This window comes from Notechis scutatus, chromosome 2 (assembly GCF_049901735.1).
Source record: "Notechis scutatus isolate UNSWTSFEM ecotype Mainland chromosome 2, rNotScu1.2, whole genome shotgun sequence".
NCBI classification, from domain to species: Eukaryota; Metazoa; Chordata; class Lepidosauria; order Squamata; family Elapidae; genus Notechis; species Notechis scutatus.
This window is the reverse complement of record NC_142010.1, coordinates 159362571-159385082: the sequence shown is the minus strand read 5'-3', so window position 1 is coordinate 159385082 and position 22512 is coordinate 159362571. Positions and strand designations below refer to the sequence as shown.

Here is a 22512-nt window from a genome sequence, read left to right as displayed (position 1 = left end):
AATAATCATTACATCTTTTCATTTGGATTCCGCAATATATTTCCCCCCCCTTAATTTTTAATAAGAGTTATCAGTATCCATCCCTCCTTTAATAATTTATATTACCCTATTTTCTAAATATTTTTAATTGCAGTTATATTCTTGTTACCCCTTGTCACCCTGCAGAATCCCCTTTTTAATTCATCAACCATTATCTCTGGAAAAAACGATTTCTTTTCAACATTTTACTATTTCCGTATTTCTTTATTTCATGCACCTGTTTCTTACTGCTTCTCCTCCCCCTCTTTTCCCCATATTTTTTCTCATTCCAGTTTATATCCCTCTCTTTCTTGATATCTTCCTTTCCCTTTTTCTGCTGGATCTTTCTGCCTTTCCCGACTTCACAGGCATTCCCCTTTTTGATTGCCTTCTTAAATCTCAACTTTTAGCCTTCCTTCTTTCCCCACTTCTTTGTAGTGTTCTTTGTGTTAATTGTCTATTTAAGATGTCTTCTCCTTGAGTCAACTCCTCCTCCTCTGAAGTTCTTTCTTCTTGTTCTTCAATCTCCATTTCCATTTTTTCTAACATAGAGCAAAGTGATTTGCCTCTTTCCTGTAGTAATTCTGTCATATTTTTAAGTTCCATTTTTAATTCCCGAAGAGATATCATCATTACACACTCTTATATTTTATGATTGTTGAAATCCACAAAAAACACTTTTACTTTCCTTCTTTCTTCTTTCAATTTTCTAAAGTTCTCAATTATTCCAGGCCAGGGTCTATACCAAAAACATCAATCAATCCCACAGTCAGTCTTTCCTTGCTTTTTTTTTTATTCTGGTTCAGCTTTCACTTTCTAAGATTCTTACTTTGTTTCAATATTTCTTTAACGTTATATCAACACAAGTTCATTCAGAAACAGAGTGCTTTCCGTTTTGTTTGAGCTCAAGTTTTTGTCAGAAGGTGGCACTCTCCATTATACAAAGTCTTCACCTTTTCCCCCTATTTTTTTAATTAGGGTTTTTCGAACCTCAATATTCCAGCACAATCCAGTCTCCAATTTGTAAATTTTATTATTATTATTTTTTGACAATCTTAAGTCCAGCTTTGTTTTATGCCTGTTTATTGCCAAAATATTTTAGTCCAATTTAGTTAAATCTTTAGTTCCGGCTTCTTCCTTTCCCAGTTCTAAGCCCCACTTAGCTGTCAAAAATATTTTCTTATTTTTTTTCCTGTCCCTTTGTAATTTCGCCGCTCACTTTTCTTTTCTTAAAAATTCAATGTTACCTTAAACCCAGGGTACTTTTGTTTAGTTGTGTCGCCCAGTTGTCCCGGTTCAGATGTTATCCACCTCTTCCTTCCTTCCTGCACAAACCTTAGTCCAGCTGAGTCCTCCTCTTTGGGGTGGCCATTTTAGACCACCGATGCAGTCGTCTTCGGGGGGAAAAAGACCAAGCCCAGGAGGGGGGATGCAGCTCCCCTCAACCTGGCTTGCAGCTTCCCCTTACTCCACCGCCCCTCCAAGGCAGCTTCAGCCCTTAATCACGATGATCGGGGCTCTCCAACGAAAGAGCACGGACCATAGCCGCGGAGAGTCGCAATCTATGGTCCGTCAGCGAGGAGGGCTCAACTCGTAAGCCAGTACAATCCATCTCTTGTGTATTATACTCAGCTAAGCGTTACAGTCAGTGTTGGATGTATATTTTGTGTATATTCATAGATATTGTACTCTCAAATTGCAAATGGAGACGTGGGTACTCTATCTTTCTTATCTTCATTTTTAAGTGCTTTGGTTTTATTGTATTGCGAACAGTTGCTGGGGTGCATCCACAGTTTTGTTGTACTTGTACAATGACAATAAAATTCCTCTAATCTTCTAATCTTCTCATATGTTATTATTTATGTATTGAGGCAGAAGATGGCAGCATGAGTCTGGGTTTGCAAACTATGCAGACTCAGGTAAGGTTGAATTTGGACAGGAGACCACTAGGGAATTCTAGGGTAATGGACTCAGTGGAGAAGCTGAAAAATAACCCAAGGAGGTGACAGTGGCAATATCCTTTCCTAATATTGCCCAGAAAATTGCATGGAATCCTAGGCGTCAGTAGGGGAATGGTCAAAAGCTGCAAAGGGCAGATTTTGACTCCGTTGGAAAGGGATAGAGGAATCAATAGGAAGTGACATACTCTTGTCTTTCAAATAAAAGTTGTGTTCAATAAATAAAAATCAATACATACAATAATAGTAATAGCACTTAGACTTATATACTGTTAGGTGCTTTACAGCCCTCTCTAAGCAGTTTATAGAGCCAGAATATTGCCCCCAACAATTTGGCTCCTCCTTTTACTGACCTCAGAAGGATGGAAGGCTGAGTCAACCTTGAGATGCTCAGAATTGAACTCCTGGCAGTGGGCAGTGAGTTAGCCTGCAGTGATGTATTATAACACTGTGCCATCATGGCTCTTATTCAAACAGTGAACTTATTAATATTATTTTTTAAAAAAACTTAGAAAGTTATATCTAGTAGATTTGGAGAGTAGCCTTTGTTTTCAGCTGATTAATGTACTGTACTTTAAAATTCCTGGTTTCCACTTATTGCTATTTCATGACAGATATTAATGCTGGATATTCAAACAATGTTGAATACATGTTATGTTTGTCCTTATTGAGTCTGAGAGTACTGACTTAAGTCAGTACTTAAGTGGCTTCAGTCAGTAAGTGTACTAATAGATGCAAAATAGCCATTAGAACATGTAGACTAGTTTTTTAAATACTATATATGGGTGAATCAGTTCAAATAATAAAGTAGACAGGAGTTGTGCTGAACCTTTACTCGGGAAAGAGATGGGGGAGAAGAAGTACTCCTTCTGGGGATGTCATTAGTTTCCTGGAACTCAGAGTATTACTATCACCATCACCATCACCATCATCATCATCAACATCAACATCATCATCATCATCATCATCATCATCATCATATTAACCCTTGATTAAGATTGCAATCCTGAGTCCTATACTCAGGGCCTTCAACCAGTTGTTTGCTCCTGAAGGAACCTTTTTGGTTAGCTGTAACCTGCTAAAGTTGACAAGGAAGCTGAAAGCCCTACACCTAGATTCTATCTCTAGTAGCCTAAAATGAACCTTGTAATCTAATTTTCATTTGGCAAAGAGCAGTTCCTCTCAAACCCTAGTGTAGAACAGATAATTAAACTTTAATAAAGGTCATAAATTAATTTAACAAAGGCTGAATGTCCCTCACATGATTCTTTCCATTTAATTCATTTCCAGACTCTTTAACTCCAGTTGTGACAAGTCTCCACACACCTACCACCTACCATCACAGCCCTTTATTTTGCTGCTCTATTTACATTGGAAGACTGTTGTAGGGATAGGAAAAATTAAAAGAAAAACCTTCTGCGTAAGGATTGGAGATTTTGGAGGCCAGGTGGGAAGATGTTAGAGCTGGAATTATACTTTTAAAAGGTCAGTTGTCCAGTGAAGGACATCCATGCACCAGGTAATGGTTAACTTCTTTAAGTTAACAATCTCTGGACCATCTGTTAGTAAAACCTTACTTAGGCTGGGGAAATTCCCACTGTCTTTAACCAACAATGAAAATAAAGTTTGTGACTTAGTTGGGTTTCAGGAAAATGGAATTAGAAGAAGAAAAACAAAGGTGTTCCTTACAAAACACAGAAATATTTATGAGCTATTGAAGAAGGAAGGCAGGTGGTGCCTTGACCTGTATTAAAATATTGGGATGGGGTATTTTTTAGCATCAAACACAGCATCAAAAAGAACCCTTCTCTATCCTGATCTCAAACATGTGGCTTTGGGAGAGTTTAGCATACCAAGCCTCCACCACACTCAATAGGCCAGACACACCCATCTCAGTTCCAGAGGGGCCAGTAAGTTCCTGCTTAGCTGTTCCTGGTGCCCTCATTGTGACTCCCAGCAGAACTGTGCCAGATCCCTGGGTTGAGCACTCAAGGAATCTCCCTTCAAAGGTCAACCAGGTCAGAGAGCAGGGCTGAGTTCCTCTGGGCGGCTCCTGTTGATTGATACTGAGCCAACCAGCCTGGTGAGAATGCAGAAACAACAGGTATAGCATCTGTACTGAGAAGGGGGAAGTTGCTTATATAATTCAGAGGATTATATAAGATCTGTGGAAGCCCAGGCAAACATCAGTGAATCCGCTGCTTTCAGATGGGAGGTGAGTGCTCATTTTTCTATAGGAACATCTGAGGTGGGCATCCAGAGAGAACATTAACCACCAGATTGCTGTTCTCAATCCAAGTCTTTCTTTACAGTCCCAAACAATTTCTAATCTTTGTGTTTCTGATTCTACATCTTTGCCACATTTAACTGAGGCTGTGGGAATACTACTTGACATCCAATGCAGGAGTAACATAATGATATTATGCAGCTTTTCTCTTTTTTTCTTTTTTACAGGTAGTCCTTGAGTTATGACCATAATGAAACCTGCCTATTATGGTCTCAAATAATAATGGTAGTAAAATGGGTTGGTCCAATTTTATGATGGTTTTAGGGCAGTTGCTGAGCAAAAGCAGTCGTAAAACAAACCCAATGGTCATTAAGCAAACCAATGGTTTTCTATAGATGCAGTTTGCTGAAAACTAGAAATAACTGATTTTTGACAAAATTATTGTAAAATCTGGTCAAGTGACCTTGGGACACTGCAAACAGTCATTAATGTGGCCGTGTTGTTGAATGTCCAAAGCGTTGTCACATGACTGCCGAGGGTGGGTGATGGTCAGAACTTTGGATCTGGATGATGAGCCTTTTTTCAGGTTGGTCATAACTTTGATTGGTCACTAAGGAATCAGTCATAAGCCAAGGACTATCAGTATTATGCAGACATATGGGCTAAGGAGATTCAACGCTTTCTGAGTCCCTGAGATCACTCCTACTTCTATTAATGAAGCTGTACCAACAAGGCAGGGAAAGCAGGCAGCTCCTGGAACTCTTTCCGACTGCTAAATAAAAACTTTGCTCTGGGTCACATGACTGGGAAGGAGGGGGGGGGGTTAGAATGGAAGAGCCAGTAATATTGCGAGCAGCTGCTGGGTGGCCTGTTCCATAGATATGCGTTGCAGGATTTTTTTTTTTTTTTGTGGATTTGTTTCCCTACAGCAAGCACAGTTTTTTTCTGCCAACTTCCTCCTGCTCCCAACAAATTTGGTCTCCTTTGCCTAGTTTTTGGGAAGTTACTTGCTGCAGGCCAGTTGGATAAATAAATAAAGTCCCAAATTCATTTATCTATGTTTTGTTAACATTCCACAGGGTTGGAAAGACCAAAAAAGATTTCTGGAATTTTTAGGAGGCATGCAACTCCTCTGCCATCTAAGAATAAGTCAGACAAACTTTTATAAAATGTGTTTTCATCTAGGTTGGATTGTGTGTCAGCTTGCATTTTCTTTAGCCCATGGAAGCCCTGTTTCAAAACAGCCACTGCTTCATGTCTCCTGGGTAAGGCTTTGGTGGAAAAGAGTGCTGATAGGTGTCCTCTCTCTATAAATGATACTTTATTTGTGTCCCAATCCCTGGATGACCTCAGTGAACCACAGTGTCCCCAAAGGATTTGCAAAGCTTTCAATTTTCCCAGAACTGTTTTCCAGATGTTCCAAAAAAAAAAAAAAAAAGATTGAAAATTTAAAATAAAATGGGAAATCTAAAATTGGGCTGGACATTTAGACCAAAAAAATATTCAAGCTAATTTCTAATCTATTTGATATTTAGGTATTTCTAATCTTTTGCTTGCATTGACTACATTGGGTGAAGAGGAATTGTCTTGAGCTATACATTAAATGTATAATATAGTTAATATATGCAGTCCTTAACTTACAACCATTCATTTAGTGACCATTCAAAGTTACAACAGCACTGAAAAAAGCAAACTATGACCATTTTCATACTTACAACTGTTACAACATCCCCAGGATCACATGATCAAAATTTGGATGCTTGGCAACCGGCTCATATTTATGATGATTGCAGTGTCCTGGGGTCATGTAATCATTTTTGTGCAGGGGTGGGATTCAAATTTTTTAACAACCAGTTCTGTGGGCATGGCCATATGACTGGGTAGATGTGGATTCTTTTTTTTTGCAGGAACCCCCCCCCCACCCCCAAATGCTCTGTTTTTTGACCTTCTGGGCCTAAGGGCATTTTTGCTCCCAGAAGGCTTCCCTGGGGCCCAAGAAGGCAAAAAAATGGAGCCACGCTCCATTTTTTGGCCTTCTGGGCCTTAGGGAAGCCTCCTGGGGGAATGTTTTTGCTTCCAGGAAGTGAAAAAATGGAGGGGCATTTTTGCTCCCTGGGGCGCAGGAAGGCCAAAAATGGAGCGTGGGGGGGTTCAGCTCCCCCTGCCCCTGCCCCTTTTTGCCTCCTGGGCCTCAGGGAAGCCTCCTGGGTGAAGCAGTAAAACAGCAGGCAGATCCCAGCACAGCTGATCATCGGAACAGCTGATTGTTGGGAGGGGAAAAAAAGAAATACCTTAAGGAGTGAGAAGAATGCAGTCAGCGATGCCGGGCATGCACGCAATGTCACGCATGCATGATAAGGACTCACTGGGCAGGGAGGGGAGGGGTGGGCAGAGAGAGGTGGGGCCAGGGAGGGGCACAATTTGCTGGTTCTCTGAACTACGCAGAATCATAACAACTGGTTCTATAGAACCGGTCTGAACCGGTAGAATTCCACCCGAGTCCAACCCCCTCAAGCAGGGGACCCTATACCATTTCAGACAAATGGTTGTCCCATCTCTTCTTAAAAATCTCCAGTGATGGAGCATCCACATCTTTTGAAGACAAGCCATTCCACTGATTAATTGTTCTCACTGACATAAAATTTCTCCTTAATTCTAGGTTGGAAGTCTCTTTGCTAACCTCCCACCTATTACTTCTTGTCTTGCCCTCATGTGCTTTGGAGAATAGATCAATCTCCTTCTCTCTATTAGGAACTATTTCCTCTCCTAACCCCAAATATGTGAAAATGCAAACCATTAGACAAATGATGTCACAAATAATGGGCCCAGGTGCATTATTCATGATGGAGCAGGAACTAAGAAACAAGACAGTCTTTCTACCATTAAGACAGCAGAATAATTTTGATGGGTGCTCTAGCTTTGAAGTCCCTTAAACTGCTTTGTGTAGGATTACCTGCAGGCTTAAAGGAACAGTTACTGCTGTTTAAGTAACTCACAAGGCATTTCACCTTTAATGTTAGATCTGGAGGAGTGGGTGCAATAACGGAGACGAGGCATCGATAGTGACTCAATTCAACTCTTTAATAGTGACTTCAGAACAGAGCAACAACTAGGGCAGCAGCAGCTCTTTTATAGAGCTGGCTGCTGTCACAACGACCAATGAATTTGAACTAACCGCTCTAAAAGCGTCCAATCAGAGACGGCCCGTTGTCAGCCAATCAGATCAGCCAGAATCGGCCAATCACGATTCGCTTATCCGCGGGCCAATCCGAAGTGCAGGATTACAAGCCTGCTGCTGAAGTAAGCTAGTATAGTTATTGTCAAATGAGTTTGTTTAGTTCGTAACATCCCTTCCCCCTAGGTTCCGTCTTAGGGGTGGGGTGATGTATTCTCGTAAGTAGGCAGGCCGTTTCACCTGTCTATTCGATTTTCACTGTTCCACCGGTCTCTGCTCTGGCGCGGACTCCGGTGGGCTGTCTGTAGGACCGGGTGGTGAAAACGGCTCCACTGTTTCGCTCAGGGACTCAGGGCTGTCCTCTCTGTTGTCATCCGGGTTCCCTGGACTTGCTTCTATGGCCGGGCTGCTTTGTGGTGAAACAATCACCCGGCTCGGTCCTCCTCCTGAAGGTGAGTATCCCATGGTTGGTTGTGCAGACTGCTGGGCGTCAGTGGGTCGTCTGCTATTTCTATTTCGGCCCCCTCGATTTCCCTTCCCCCCCCAGTTTGAGATTCAGGAGTTGAGATAGGGTTAGGTGCCAATCGGGAACGAAGTTGGTCTATATGGCGCTTCCATAATTTCCCATCGCTAGTTTGTAGACTGTAAGATCTGGGGCCCGTAATTTGAGTTATAGTAGTCTTTGATAAAGTTCGTGAAAAGAAAGCAATAGGTGCTTCATTTCCGTTTGGTAGGACATGACTTAAGATGGCTCCTACCCCAAACGGTGAAGCATCGCAGGTGACCGTTAAAGGCAAAGTCTCGTTATACTGCATTAATACAGCATCTGAGGTTAAGAGATCTTTTACTTGCTGGAAGGCTCGTTCTTCCCGGTGTCCCCAGACCCAGGAAGCCTTCTTTTCGAGTAGTCTATGTAGCTACAGTCGCCTTTTGGGGCAAGAAGATGTTATAAAAGTTGATGAGTCCTAGGAAGGCTTGGAGATCTGTTTTATTCCTGGGTCTTGGGGCGTTTTTTATTGCAGTTACTTTTTTCTCAGTGGGATGGATTCCCTTTTTGTCAAGAAGGTACCCCAGGAATTCAACCCTCTCAGTACAAAGTTGACACTTGTCTTTTTTTACTTTTAAACCAGCGTTTTTTAATTTCTGAAGGACCGTTCTGAGTTGTTTCTCTAATACGTCTTTAGTGGGGGCAGCTATCAATACGTCATCGAAATAAGGCACGACTCCTTTTATGCCTTGTAGCAGTCTCTCCATCAGGCTTTGGAAAATGCCTGGTGCTACACTCACTCCGAACTGGAGTCTATTACATTTAAACGCACCTCTGTGCGTGACTATAGTCTGGGCCTCAGCAGTTTCTGCATCTACGGGTAGTTGCTGGTATGCCTGGGCGAGGTCCAATTTTGCAAATATTTTTCCGCCACCCAAGGAGTGAAGAAGATGTTGGACCACAGGTACCGGGTAAGCGCTCTGCTGAAGCGCATGATTTAGGGTGGCCTGGTAATCCCCACAAATTCTTATCGATCCATCAGGCTTTATGGGAGTTACAATCGGGGTTTCCCAACGGGCGTGATAGATCGGTTCTAACACCCCCTGAGCTATTAATTTGTCCAATTGTTCATCAATCTTTGGCTTGAGTGCGAAGGGCACTCGAGGCTTAAGGCGGATGGGCGTGACATCGGGGTTGAGGCTAAATGATATGGGGGATCCCTTGTACTTGCCTAGCTTCTCGGTGAACACATCCTGGAACTCCTGGACGAGGGCCGCTTCCCAGTTGCTGTTCCCGGTCTGGTGAATGCCAGCTAGTTCAATTCCCAGTGGAGTGAACCACTGTAACCCCAACAAGCAGGGTCGGTCTCGATCGAAGATGGTAATAGGCAGAGTTGCGGTGTGGTCCTTGAAGGACACCTGGACGTTGCGGGAACCGGCAACGGGAATCCTGTTCCCCTGGTAGTCCCTTAATATGATTTTTTGGGTGCTGAGATCCTGGCGATGGATGTCAGGGATCAGCTGTTTGAAGGTTTTCCACGAGACCATCGATAGGGACGATCCCGAGTCTACTTCCATTACGCATGGACGATTCTCAATGGCGACCTTCACTCGGATCTTTCTTGCATCCAAGGATGATGCGTGACCAATGGTAATGGTTTGGTGTGCCTCTTCTCTCCTAGCTGACGCAGCAGGCGCTCGATTTCTGTAGTGATAGTGGTTCCATTGGTGATTCAGGCGGTCCCGATTTACAGGTGGGCTGCCCGTTGTTCTTCGGATTGGGCTTGACGCTCGCTTGCTTCTGCAAACCTTTGCGATGTGGCCCCTCTTTCCACAGGAATGGCAGAGTGCGTCGAGGAATTTGCAGTCCGATCGCAGGTGATTGGCCCCGCAACCGGCGCATTGACGTGCAGGTTTCTGGCTCTTCTGGTCTTGCTGGTCGCGCTCTGACCTGAGTTGGTTGACCTCTTCTTCCTCACTATCAGATGAGGATTCGAGGTCTTCATGGTGAGCCGTTGTTGAGTGCCTCTCGGAAAAAGGCGTAGTATCACTGGCGAGTTGGCGGAGCGGTGCGTTGGTGCGGCGCATTCGAGCGGCCGACTTCCTGGTTGCTTCTGCTGCAGTAGCGTCGGTGATGACATCTGTGAGGTCGATGTCCCCTTTAGCCATGATCTTGCTCTGCGCAGTATGGTCATCTAATCCCAGAACTATGCGATCTCTCATGGCTTCCTCGAGGTTTGCGAAACCACAGAGGCCTCCCAGGTTCTGGAGGTCCGCGATGAAGTCCCCAACGCTCTCGTTTTCCGTTGGTCCCTCTGGTAAAATTCGTGCCTTCGGATAAGCGTTGGTACCGCTGGTGCATAATGGGCTCGGAGGATCGGTGCGAGGGTATCCCAATCCATTGTCTTAACTTCCGCTGGTTTAGCAAGTGCCTTAGCCATTTTGAAAATGGCAGGCCCGCAATGGGTCAGGAAGATCGCTCGTTTCTTGCCAGGCGCAGCGTCTTTCAGATTGTTGGTCTCCAGGAACATCTGGAACCTGTCTATATACGAGTCCCAGTCTTTGTTAGCTGGGTCAAATGGAGCGGGTGGTATGGCGCCGCTGGCCATCTTGCCGTTGTTGGCGCTTTCTTAGCCATGTGCTCTGTTCGGTACTCAGCGAGTGCTCAGTCAGCTCTATCGTCTCCGAATCCCACCCTCGTCGCCAGTGTTAGATCTGGAGGAGTGGTCGCAATAACGGAGACGAGGCATCGATAGTGACTCAATTCAACTCTTTAATAGTGACTTCAGAACAGAGCAACAACTAGGGCAGCAGCAGCTCTTTTATAGAGCTGGCTGCTGTCACAACGACCAATGAATTTGAACTAACCGCTCTAAAAGCGTCCAATCAGAGACGGCCCATTGTCAGCCAATCAGATCAGCCAGAATCGGCCAATCACGATTCGCTTATCTGCGGGCCAATCCGAAGTGCAGGATTACAAGCCTGCTGCTGAAGTAAGGTAGTATAGTTATTGTCAAATGAGTTTGTTTAGTTCGTAACATTTAATATGCCATAGATCTTTCAAGCAAGTAAACACACCTGGGTAGGGAGATTACTCATAAAATTACCCATTCAGCACTTCATATCTATATGTTCCATGCATTTATGATAAGATAAGATCAGCGTTCAGATTACAGTATTGCAAAACCTATATTTTCCAGTCCTGTGAAATAATCCTGGAAATACATGGGCCACAACCTGTGATGCTGGAAAATAAAGATACTGTAGAATTCTAGACTGAAGGGGTGACTAATGATTGTTTCAGCTGCCAAAACAAAGGGGGAAGTTCAAAGTTGCTATCATATTTAACGTAGGTATGCTTCCTGATGGGAAATATTACAACATAGTGGACACAGAAGAGAACAGAACTCTGGAAATCTCTGTCTTTGAAAGAGCTTTATTTCTGTAGAGACAATCACTTCTGATTAAACATCCTTGCATATATCTCACATTTGCCTGAGTAACCCCCTCCCTCTCCAATTCCTGCCTAGTATTACTTTTTGAAAATGTTGGAATGTTCATAGATACATGAAAAGTGTAGTTAAAATGTCTTCCATGTTCATCAATTAAGTTTGCTGTGTATTTTTTAAGAAATTACAATTCTTTCTTCGATATGACTGCTCCAGACAGAAATGTCCACACTTTTTAAAAAAGTGTTCCATAAGAGAAATACATTCAATTGTTTGTAAATTCCTTGTTACTATGGAGTTAACATCATATACCTATGAAGAACAACATCATGATTTTAACTACAGTGCTGCCTTAGAAATGAAAAGGAAAAAAGTGGAGAGCACTGTGTCAGATACTGCTGGTTCAACTACTCAGAACTTTGTGGTCTGGAAATAGAGCCTTTTTAAAAATCACTTGTGGGATTCACTCTGTAGACTAGAATTCCCTTATATGGGAACATCTTATTGGATCATATTATAGGTCCCTGGATTTCCAGAACTAGGAAGTTAGATATTTTTGAGTTGCAGAGAAATAACTCAAGAGTTCTGATTGGCTGTTCCTAATAACAACTATTCTGCTGTTGAAGCACAGATGCTATATATAGCTGCCTGCTTAATTGTTTTTGCCTAAGTTGGATGACTTATCATCCAACAATGACAGCTCCATTTTTCCAAGGGTCATTTGAACAGACATATATAGCAATAGCACATAGACTTATATACCGCTTTACAGCCCTCTCGAAGCAGGTGAGCATGAGCCAGTGAGATTCAAACTGTCAAACTGCTGACAGTCAGCAAGAATAGCCTGCAGTAAAGTTTCAGGAGTAAAGAAAACTGGATGGAGCGTAAATTTAATGAACAAGTACTGTTTAGCATTAAAATGGAAATAGCGAACCTAATGTAGTCTACTACTAGTTCCAGATTTGAACTGTACCTGCCCATTGGAATTAAAATACTAGGTGGATTCACCTTAAAACTAGACTTTGGTGCTTATCATTTATTGGTCAACGTGGGCAAAAGAATTGCTTTTTTGGATACATTACACTATCAGTTTCAAAATAATTTGAATTATATTTGCATGGATCCAGTTTCAGTTATAGAATCAGTCCATTGCAATCAATTAGACTTGTCATACATAACTAATATCAGTTCTAGGGATTAAATATGACTAAATCTGAGTCATAAAGTTCTTATTACAGACACTGAGTTTTAGACGATGTGAACTTTTGCAAACAAAAAGCAAGAAGATACCACACATAACTCATTTGCACTGCCCAATTCAACTAAAGAGCTTCATAAGTTCTATTTAATATTCAGAAAACCTAGTATGATCTTATTTGTGAGAAACCCAGCAATCAGGGTCCAATCAGCAAAATGAGCCTCCATTATTACAGAATGTTCTATCAGTTAAAAGTTTGGAAGGTAGAAAATTATTTACATTTCACTTTGATCAGTTGACAGTACAACAGTCCTATTTCACTTTACTCGTGATAGCAGTCCTATTTAGGGATATCTGTGTTCTGGTAATTTCTTGAATTTCTTTAAATTCTTCGGGAGGAAGGGAAGAAAGAATCCATTTCTTTCCATGATTCTACTTTGACACAGGGGAAAGCATTCAGGAGCACTATGAAGTTGTGGAGACCCCAGGAAAATCTGCCTAATTCTTTTACATCAGAATAAATAAGAACACTAGGTGTTGCTAGTGGTGACAAAGAGAAAGAGGGCAATTGCTTATCAAAAGAAAAATAAAACAAATATTGTTGCCATGCTCCAATTTTCTTTATTGAAGAGCATATTGGCATTTGATTATTTAATTTATCTCCACCCATCTCCTATTTTTAAAAAATGTATTTATAGTAGTCATATAAAATCAAGGCAGTGTACCCAAATTCTAAGAAAAGAGTAATGAAGAAAAAGCACAAAGTGCATATAGAATAAGAGATAAATCTTAAATTACTTATGAAGCTGAGGAAATAGGGTCAAGCAGTCCTAGCTCTGAAGGAAACAGCATTTCACAGCTTGAGAATGATGCAGACTCTTTCTAAATTCTTCAGCAAAGGAACCTCCATCTTTTGTTGTGGGATCAGCTGTAGCCTCTGTTTTTTTGGCAGCTTCTCCCACCTAAACCTCAGATTGAGCCTGTGTGAGTACTTACAGTGGATCAGAAGGGAATTGAGATCAATTCCCATAAAAATAAAAAATATGAGCCAGCAGTATGCGGCAGCTGCCAAAAAAGTCAAAGCAGCCCTAGGCTGCATCAACAGGGGATAATATCAAGGTCACATGAAGGGTTAGTATTGCTTTATGCTACTTTGGTAAAACCACATTTGGAATACTGAGTCCAATTCTGACCACCAGATACACACAAAAAATGTTGAGTGCAGAGAAGAGCAATAAAGATGATTAGTGGTCTGGAGGTTAAAACATGATAAATAGTTACAGAAATTGGGTGTGTCTAAGAAGCTTAGGGGTGACATGATAGCAGTTTTACAATATGAGGGGATGTTACAAAGAAGAAGGGATTGTCATATTCTCCAAAGTACCTGTGAGCAAGACAAGAAGTAATGGATGGAAACTAATCAAGGAGAGATCCAACCTAGAACTAAGGAGAAATCTCCTGTCAGTGAGAACAATCTTGCCTTCAGAAGTGGTGGGCATTTCATGAATGGAGGTTTTTAAGAAGAGATTGGACATTTACTGGTCTGGAATGTTATAGGGCAGTGATCCCCAACCTTTTTTATGCCGCGGCCCGGTACCGGCATCAGCTGGGCGCCGCGGCCCGGTACCGGCATCAGCTGGGCGCCACCATCTTTTTTTGATGAAAAAGTGCTTCCGGTGAGCTTTCTACCCGGAAAAGCTCACCAGAAGCACTTTTTCATCAAAAAAAGATGGCGGCGCCCAGCAAACCAGCGGCCCGGTAGGACTTGTTCCACGGACCGGTCCCGGTCCGTGGACCGGTGGTTGGGGACCCCTGTTATAGGGTCTCCTGACTGACAGGGGGTTAGACTAGAAGATCTCCAAAGCCCCTTCAAACTCTGCTATTCTATATTAAGGATGGGGGAGGGTAGCTGCTTCAGTTGGCATCTAATTCTAACAAAAATATGAGGACATTTCTGAAGCTCATCTAGTCCATAGTTGGCCAATGCAGCACATGTCAGTGATGTTGCATTGTAGCTCCTCTGATCTAGGAACAAAAACAAAATGAAATTCACCAGGTAAATCCTTTGATAATCTCATGGGACAATATAGATCAAAAAGTGCAAGGGGAGGATTGTTCCACAACTGGAGAAAATTTGACCAAAAAATAGGTGGATGTAGGCCATCTGTAGCTATAAGGAATTCATTAAGGACAATCCTATACCCAAGTACTACAGGAAACTAATCTGAAATCAAAGTGTATATAAGAAAAGTCAACATTTTAAAGGAAAGGACACAGCTGCTATACTAGTTTAAACTGATAACTGGCACCTTTGGTCCTAGCTGGCACTTTAATTTCAGAAGCAAGGCTGAATTCAGTACAGATCTGACATAGATGAGCAAATTGTTTAATACACAACATTACAGTTTAGCAAAGAATGAACTCTCTGGATGTGCATATGTGCACTCAAGCAGTTGCTTGGATATCTGTGTGTACATTGCAGCAGCACAAGTTGTGCCCCTGTCATGACAAGGGAGGGAGGAGCTGTTTTCCCTGTTTCCAAAATGCAACCTTGGCTCAACCAGAGGTCTCCGCAGACTGCAGAAACTCTGAATGGGAACACCACCATTTCACAAACTGTCAGGAGTTGCCATCCCAGCAAAGAGTTGGACATTCTTGGCTTACCAGCTTTCTTAGCAGATTCCCAGCATAATGTGAGACAGAGTCCAATGATCAGGCTGCCTTCCTGATTGGCCTTTGAGTTATCTGTGTGGCTCAGCCCCCTAGCTTTTATTTATTTTTCCTTCCTCATTTTCCTTTTCCTTGCATTGCAGGTGCCATAATTGTAAGTTATCCTTCACACCACCAACAGGATGTTCCTAATATGGCTGGGACTTGTGCCAGTGATGGAATTTTGTGTCAGCACAGTCCATGCAGGTAAGATTCGAGGCAGATCACTTTCTCTTGCAGATGACCTAGACTAGTAATATACAGTATTTTCACAAAACTGCTTGTGTAAAAAGCAACTCCAAGTTCTGTAAAGGCTTGAAGACCTGGCTCTGCCATTTGGCCTGAAGCCCCAACCAGGGTACCCTTCTAGACTCCACGTGTCCCTGTGTGCTTTGTGTTCCCCTCCTCCCTGTTTTTTAACAGTATTATTGTTATTGTTTTATTATTTTAATGTATACTAGTTTTAATGTTTGTAAGCTGTCCAGAATCATCTCTGATGAGATGGGTGGCAAATAAATTTAATAAAAAACAAAGTAAATAAACTTGGCTGGAAAGGGGATGGAGAGACCTGCAAATGAGTCCAATCATGGTTCCACATGCATATTAAAAATGAAAATGTATCATTTTCTTCTTTATTATTTTTCTATCTGTTATTCTGCAATATTTTGACTGCAACATTCCAGGCAAGGGTCTGATTCACCCTGGAAAGGTCTCACTGCTCTTCCATTGATCAGCTTTCCCCCTCAAGATATGCTGAATCTTATATCTAAAAAAAAAGAAACATGCTAACTAAAGAAGACATGTTAGTAATCAGATAGAACACTTGGTTGGGAAGCCTGGCCTAGGCTGCCTCTTGCCTTCTGGATTCCAGTCAGTCTTTCTATCCTACCCATGCCCCATCTTAATGCTGAAGTGTAGGGCATACTGACAAAGAGCAAGTGCAATGAAGCAGGGGACATTTGGGAAGTTTACTGTTTTGCGATCAGCTCCTCCCTTTCCACTGATTTAATCTAAGGTGGCTGAATGGAATAGCAATCCTAATAGCAACTGGGTACACCTATTGTTACATGGAAAAAAAGGAATTATTGTATAGCTTACTGATGTGATACATTAGATGAGTTTGCATAAGACAATGAACCATAAACTAAACCACACAGGCTGGATTTGCAGAACATGTTAGGCTAAAATATAGCTTGCTGTTTTGTTACCATTTGTTTTGTATATACCTTTTGTCTAGGAGCTCAAAACAGATCTTACATGGAGGGAGGGAGTATCTCCTTTCATTTTATTGCTCATATCAACAATCCTATGAAGTAGGTTGGATATGTGACTGGCCCTAAGTCACCCAGAAAGTTTTCATCAGTAAGGCTGATAAACCTTGGGTGATAAACTTGTACTTCTTCACCATATTACCTTCCATAACCACGCACTGGTTAAAGCATATTTCGGGAGCACAATTAGTATCCAGAAATACTCTGCTTAAAATAAAATAAGATGTATTTCCTATGACTGTAGTATTTGATGGTTCAAATAAGTCTTACCAGTAACTGAACACCCAAAAGCATAATTCAGTCTGATACAAATAAGCATATAGAGTAAATTCTACTCAATTCAATTAGATTTTCTCTCTTCCCTTTAATAATACCAATTGAACCACAGAGGTTTTGAGCAAAATAATGTGGCATAATTTGGCAATAGTCATCCAATATGTAGTAAGCAGGTTATCATTTTGTCATTTGCAAATATGCACTACTCCTTTTAAAAAAACATTTTCTTTCACAAACCCCCTCCCCACTTAGGGTTTCTTATGTATTGAACATGTTTAGGTTTTAAGCAGATGAAGTTCAATTTATTGGTTAATTTAACCAAAGAAATGTACAACAAAGAAATTCCAGTTTGGGTGGAGAAATGTTAATGGCAGAAATGTTCATTATCAAGAATATGTTCTCTTATTTTATGAAAGTGTGATGGGATAGAAATTAAAGTTGATTGCTTCCTGGGCATTAATTTTTTCCTTTTAGGGAAATAATTTGTCAGGAAATCCTCTAGTTTTAATCCACATGCAGACACAGATGGCTGTTTCATAAGAGAATAATGCACTTCTTTCTATTCCACAGTCCACCATATCAGCAGCCTTAGCTTCATTTTGTCATTACAAAGCACTTGGAACCATTTCAAATTATGCTTCTCTCTGTATTATTGGCCAGATGTTTCAGCTATTTGTGCAAGTACAATTTCATTCAGAATGTTCTATCCAAGAGTGCATAACCCATATGCTTTAGTTGCCCCTTCTCACTCACTGCTTACTACTCTAATTGTGATATCTGTCTCCTACTGTTTTCAGGTCATTTGATACTCCATATGGACACTGTGATTGAAATTCTGAACGATGTGGAAATCCATTTCAAAACCCCAGACCTAATGATGGCACAGCTATACCAGGAATTGGAGTTTTGTAATAGTAAAGTTTGCCAGTTTGTTCTTGGTCCAGTGACTTCCAGGACCTTGGACTCGCCTTATCTGAGTAAGGCAAAGAGAATGTTCTTTAAAAATCTAATGAATCATACATTTCATGGCTCCGAAGTGGAACATGGGGTAGTCTTAACTCCTGATGGAACCACAATTTCGATTAGTCATTTATTTGCTGGAATAGCAGCTGGATTGAAAATGAAAAATGAGTTGACTCTGCCTGAGAAACCTTTGATCACTGGTCCTCCAAACAGTTCTGGTGAAGAATCACAGCTTTCTTTGGATCCCCTCATTTCCAGCACTATTTCAATGGACCTTGGAATGACTTTTCTCTTATTTTACTCTAAGGAGAACCAAGTAGCCCTGGGACCAAATGGCTGTTGGGATAGTATTTCTGAACCCCGTACTTTTATCTTAATGGGTCCTCCCTCGTATATGCCTGATGCTGTTATCAATGGTGCAATGGATGGCTTTATTTTGGGCACTTACTTGGTAGAGAAGGTTGATCCACCATCTAATATCAGTGTTCTGCTGAATGACTATTATGGCTCTAAGGGCCTGAATGGGGAAGAAAAGATACGCAGTAATTTCCGCAGAAAATTTTTTGCAGCACTGCTGAGTAAAGAAAAGCTACAGGAGCAGGTAGAAAATGCTCTGGGACTTCTCTGGAAGATGAATGAAGCCAGCTCCCTCTTTGAAGGAATCACAGACAAGAAATTGACATTTCTGGCAAAACAAGCTGTTGATGAGTTCATGACGATGTATGTAGGTATGTCACTTGTTAGAAAAATAGATATTCTGATTTCACTTATTGCTGATGTTTGAGATACTGCATTGCTGGTAATTAGTTCAAGTGAAGTCATTTATTTTACTTATTTGCGACACTTACATACTCCCCTCTTCTTACAGTCCATTCTAAGCAAATATCTCATGCCATGTGAAGTATAGTCCCTGCAGTGTAAAAAGACACTTTTAGTTAAATGAAACCTCTTCTCAGGTTCTTGAACAATCCAGCCTCTTGAACCATCCACCACATTGTGGAACTAATGAAAAGATACTGGCCTTCAGCCCTCCATCTGCCACAATATGCTCTCTAGGCCCATAACAATATTTTGCTATCCTACTATTATTCCCTGACACAGTAACTCAGTCTAGCTTTGCTGGCTGAGGAACTCTGGGAGTTGAAGTCCACAAGTCTTAAAGTTGCCACGGTTGGAGACCCCTGAGCTAATGCTAAAAAATGTCTTCATCCTATTGCAGGTGGAATGCCAATGGGGACTCTCAAGCAGGACATAAGAGCAAGCATGTCTCCTATGACACTTATGGCATTTAGAAACACACTGGTCCTGATACTTATATACTGCTTAGCTATAAGGAACATGTGCCACTATCACCCTCACTTCCTTGGATTTGTCAGGTTTCATTTTAAGTGGTCAAGTTTAAAAGCCAGATGTTGGGATAACAATATCCATAGTTTGGCTATGTGCTGGAGAAAAGGTACTGTCTGTGGTTCAGTATGATTTGAGGAGGGCAACTTCTCACACTGCTACACATATAGTAGTTGGAAGTCTTCCTGTCTATATTGTCTCTGTCATATTTGATTTTATAAATATTTATAATTTCTTGCTCATCTATGGATTCTTGCTACCACTTTGCTAAAATATACTGGGTGATTTGATACTAGGCACTGCATTATCAGCAGTACCCTGGCACCAAAACTGCTCTCTGGTATGCTGTGATGTTTCCTCTTTTGCTCTTCAGCTCTGATGTTTTTCTTCCCACTCCCCTACAGAATGTCCTGCCATAATCCCACGGTGCATATGGGGGGCCCGTCCTTATAAAGGAACACCCACTCAACTTAAGCTGCCCTTGGGATTTGTCTACATCCACCACACCAGCACCCCTTCTAAGCCATGCCAAAACTTCTCCACATGTGCAGCTGACATGCGAAGTATGCAGCGATTCCACCAAGATGACCGTGGTTGGGATGACATTGGCTACAGGTAGAAGTGTCTTTATGTAATATGCATTTCCAATGAACAAACTAGCTACATATTTTGATAGCATTTTATCAAAAAATTGTACAATGTATTATATATTTAGAGTATTAAAACCTGTGTACTGCATTTATAGTAGGGCAAAAAGTGGTGAAAAGCAAAATTCCAATTAATCCAGGCAAAAAATTATTCCCTGTTCAAATTATAATGGGGAGCTCTATATTTGAAGAAACTTTAATAGATAAAAAATGAACATAGATAAGCTATCTGCATGTTGTCTTGCATTCCTCTAACAATGTTTGGTTTGAAGCAGCAATCCTATACATTTGTTTCATATGTTCCCATTTTAGCTGCACTGGAATATAAATCATATAGATTACTGTTTATTTCTAGGAAGGCTTATTTAAATAATATTCATTTCTCATTTGGTTTTGCAGTATCTTTCTACTCGTTCAGCAAAGCTGTACATTCTTACATGGGTTTTATTTTTCCTAAAAGTGTTTTTAAAGTGCATTTCTTTTTATGAAAATGGAAACATTTCACAAGCTATTTCCACTGCTTTTCTTGATACTTTTCTTCTGTTTACTTTTCTTTCTGTTTTCTTCTTCTGCACAGCTTTGTTTTTGGCAGTGATGGCTACCTCTACCAAGGCCGGGGTTGGCACTGGGTAGGAGCTCACACCCGGGGCTACAACAGCAAAGGATATGGCATCAGTTTCATTGGAGACTACATGAAGACCCTCCCAGACTCCTATGAGCTGGAACTGATGAAGAACAACTTCATTCAGTGTGCAGTAAAAGGTGCCAGGCTTCAGGCAAACTACACCATCCATGGACACCGCCAGATGGTACCCACTTTATGCCCAGGAGACAGACTTTTCCAGGAGATAGAAACATGGAAAGGTTTTAAAACAAGATGCTTTATAGACAAGGACAGCAATAAGATTTGTATCTAATATGGAGCCTGGAACTAAAATACAAAAGACCTTTATCTCAGTACCCTTTTCAGACACCAGGGGGTAACCTTTCACACTAGCAATGATTCAATGGCTCAATCCAAATTCCCCAATTAAAATACATTATCAAAAATTCATCCATTTGCATTCTTTATTTAAATGTTTGAGGTAGGAGCTGTAGCAGAGGTGGGATTCAGCCAGTTTGGACCGGTTCAGCCAAGCCAGTTGTTAAGATTTTGTGCAGTTTGAAGAACTGGCTAATTGCACCATTGGCTGGCCCCACCCACCCCGCCTGCCCCCCCCTCCCGGTCACTCCTTATCCTCATCTGCCTTGGCCGCAGCACAGCAGGTGCTGCTTTCTTGCTCCCTCGCTCGCTAGCTCACTTGCCTCGACCACATGGCCCCTATGGCCCAGCCCACGACCTGCCTTCGACCTGGCCTCTCACATAGCCCAGCTCCATGACAAGCCTTTCTTCACCATTCTCCATTGCCTCCCATGCGACCCAGCTAACTGCATGCCTGGTGAGCCTTTCTTCGCTTCTTTGCTGGCGCGAACAGCCTGCCACCGCCGCCACCTCTTTGCTGGCCCAAACCACTACCATTGCCTCTTTGCCAACATGAATGGCCTGCGTCGCCATCTTTTTGCTGGCCTGAACTGAGGCAGCAGCGGCAGCAGGCTATTTGCACTACCAAGGAGGCAATAACAGCAGGCCATTCATGCTGGCAAAGAGGCAGCGGCATCAGGCCAGTGTCTCAGGGTGGAGTCATGCCCAGCTGTACCAACAAAGGCCGAAAGTAGCCGCCCACTGTTTCCTGCTGCAATTTTTTTTTAAAAAAAGCTTTGACTGTCAGGCAGCGAGACCTAGCAAGAGATGAGGAGTTGGAGAATCACTGTTGCTGTTGCTGCACAAAGGTAAGTCTAAGGTTAGAAGCATTGCCACCACCGCTTCAGCCCGCCTGCGCTGCCCCACCTTGCCATGAGTGACATTGAGTTGGTCATGTCCACTCAGTCACATGACCACTACCCCAGCCACACCCACCTTGTCATTAGGAAGAACCAGTTGTTAAATTAGTTGAATTCCACCACTGAGTTGACTGTAGTGGATTCTGGATGGAGAAGGCATGAAATAAATGAAGAAATAGTGCAAGAGTGGCAGAAAAACCCAAATCTGGCTTAATTTAATTAAACAGCCAGCCCTCTGAGGTTGGTGATGCTTCTATACTTGTGAACCCCAATTTACAAAGATTCTTCTATCAAATATATCAGGAAACAACAGCCCAGAGTCTATAAAATGGTCAATTATGGGAAAGATTAAAATGATAAGAAGAAAAGCGAACAACTACATTCACAGAATTCCCAATAAAATAACTTTTTATCTGTGTCATGATTGGGACCTAGGATTTGAAGACACATGTAAGTTCCTTGTAAATGAGATTACTAATATATTAGCTAACATGTTATTATTATTAGATATTCATTCTACCTATTTATATATAATTCAAGATTATGAGCATATTTAATACTCTTATGTCGTATTTCTCCCACAGCAACAACCCTGTGGGCTGGGCTCAGAGTAACTGGCCCAAAGTAACTTCCTTGCCTAAGGCAGGCCTAGTTTCCTGGTTTCTAGGGTAACACCTTAACCATTACACAAAACTAGTTCTTAAATTAAATATAATTATATCATATATATATGTTTTCTTAATCCCCATCTTCAAAAAGGGAGACCCAAGCCTAGTTGAAAATTACAGACCAATCTCCTTATGCTGCGTCACCTGTAAAGTCATGGAATCAATTATTAACCAATCCATCATCCTCCACTTAGAGACAAACAACCTACTCTCCAATAAACAATTTGGTTTCAGAAAAA

At 41.7% G+C, this 22512-nt stretch overlaps 1 protein-coding gene across 2 annotated transcripts; it reads left to right on the top strand.

Moving 5' to 3' along the window:
• Positions 1 to 4069: 4069 nt before the first annotated feature.
• Positions 4070 to 20778, top strand: PGLYRP2 (peptidoglycan recognition protein 2). Of its 2 annotated transcripts, none has more exons than XM_026679654.2 (5): positions 4070 to 4191; positions 15325 to 15427; positions 17565 to 18458; positions 19482 to 19692; positions 20302 to 20778. In XM_026679654.2, exons 2-5 carry the CDS (start codon positions 15364 to 15366, stop codon positions 20639 to 20641), a joined length of 1509 nt encoding a protein of 502 aa, XP_026535439.1. In that variant the 5' UTR covers positions 4070 to 4191; positions 15325 to 15363; the 3' UTR covers positions 20642 to 20778. The 2 variants fall into 2 exon arrangements, with proteins under 2 accessions (XP_026535439.1, XP_026535438.1); XM_026679653.2 differs by lacking the exon at positions 4070 to 4191 and adding an exon at positions 15044 to 15204.
• Positions 20779 to 22512: the final 1734 nt, after the last annotated feature.

What these genes read in the sequence shown, in the direction of transcription:
- PGLYRP2 (XM_026679654.2), top strand. Translation starts at nt 15,364, where the DNA reads ATGTTCCTAATATGGCTGGGACTTGTGCCAGTGATGGAATTTTGTGTC. An exon ending in TGTCAGCACAGTCCATGCAG is followed by an intron (nt 15,428 to 17,564) that starts GTAAGATTCGAG and finishes TACTGTTTTCAG; the next exon opens with GTCATTTGATACTCCATATG. An exon ending in GTTCATGACGATGTATGTAG is followed by an intron (nt 18,459 to 19,481) that starts GTATGTCACTTG and finishes ACTCCCCTACAG; the next exon opens with AATGTCCTGCCATAATCCCA.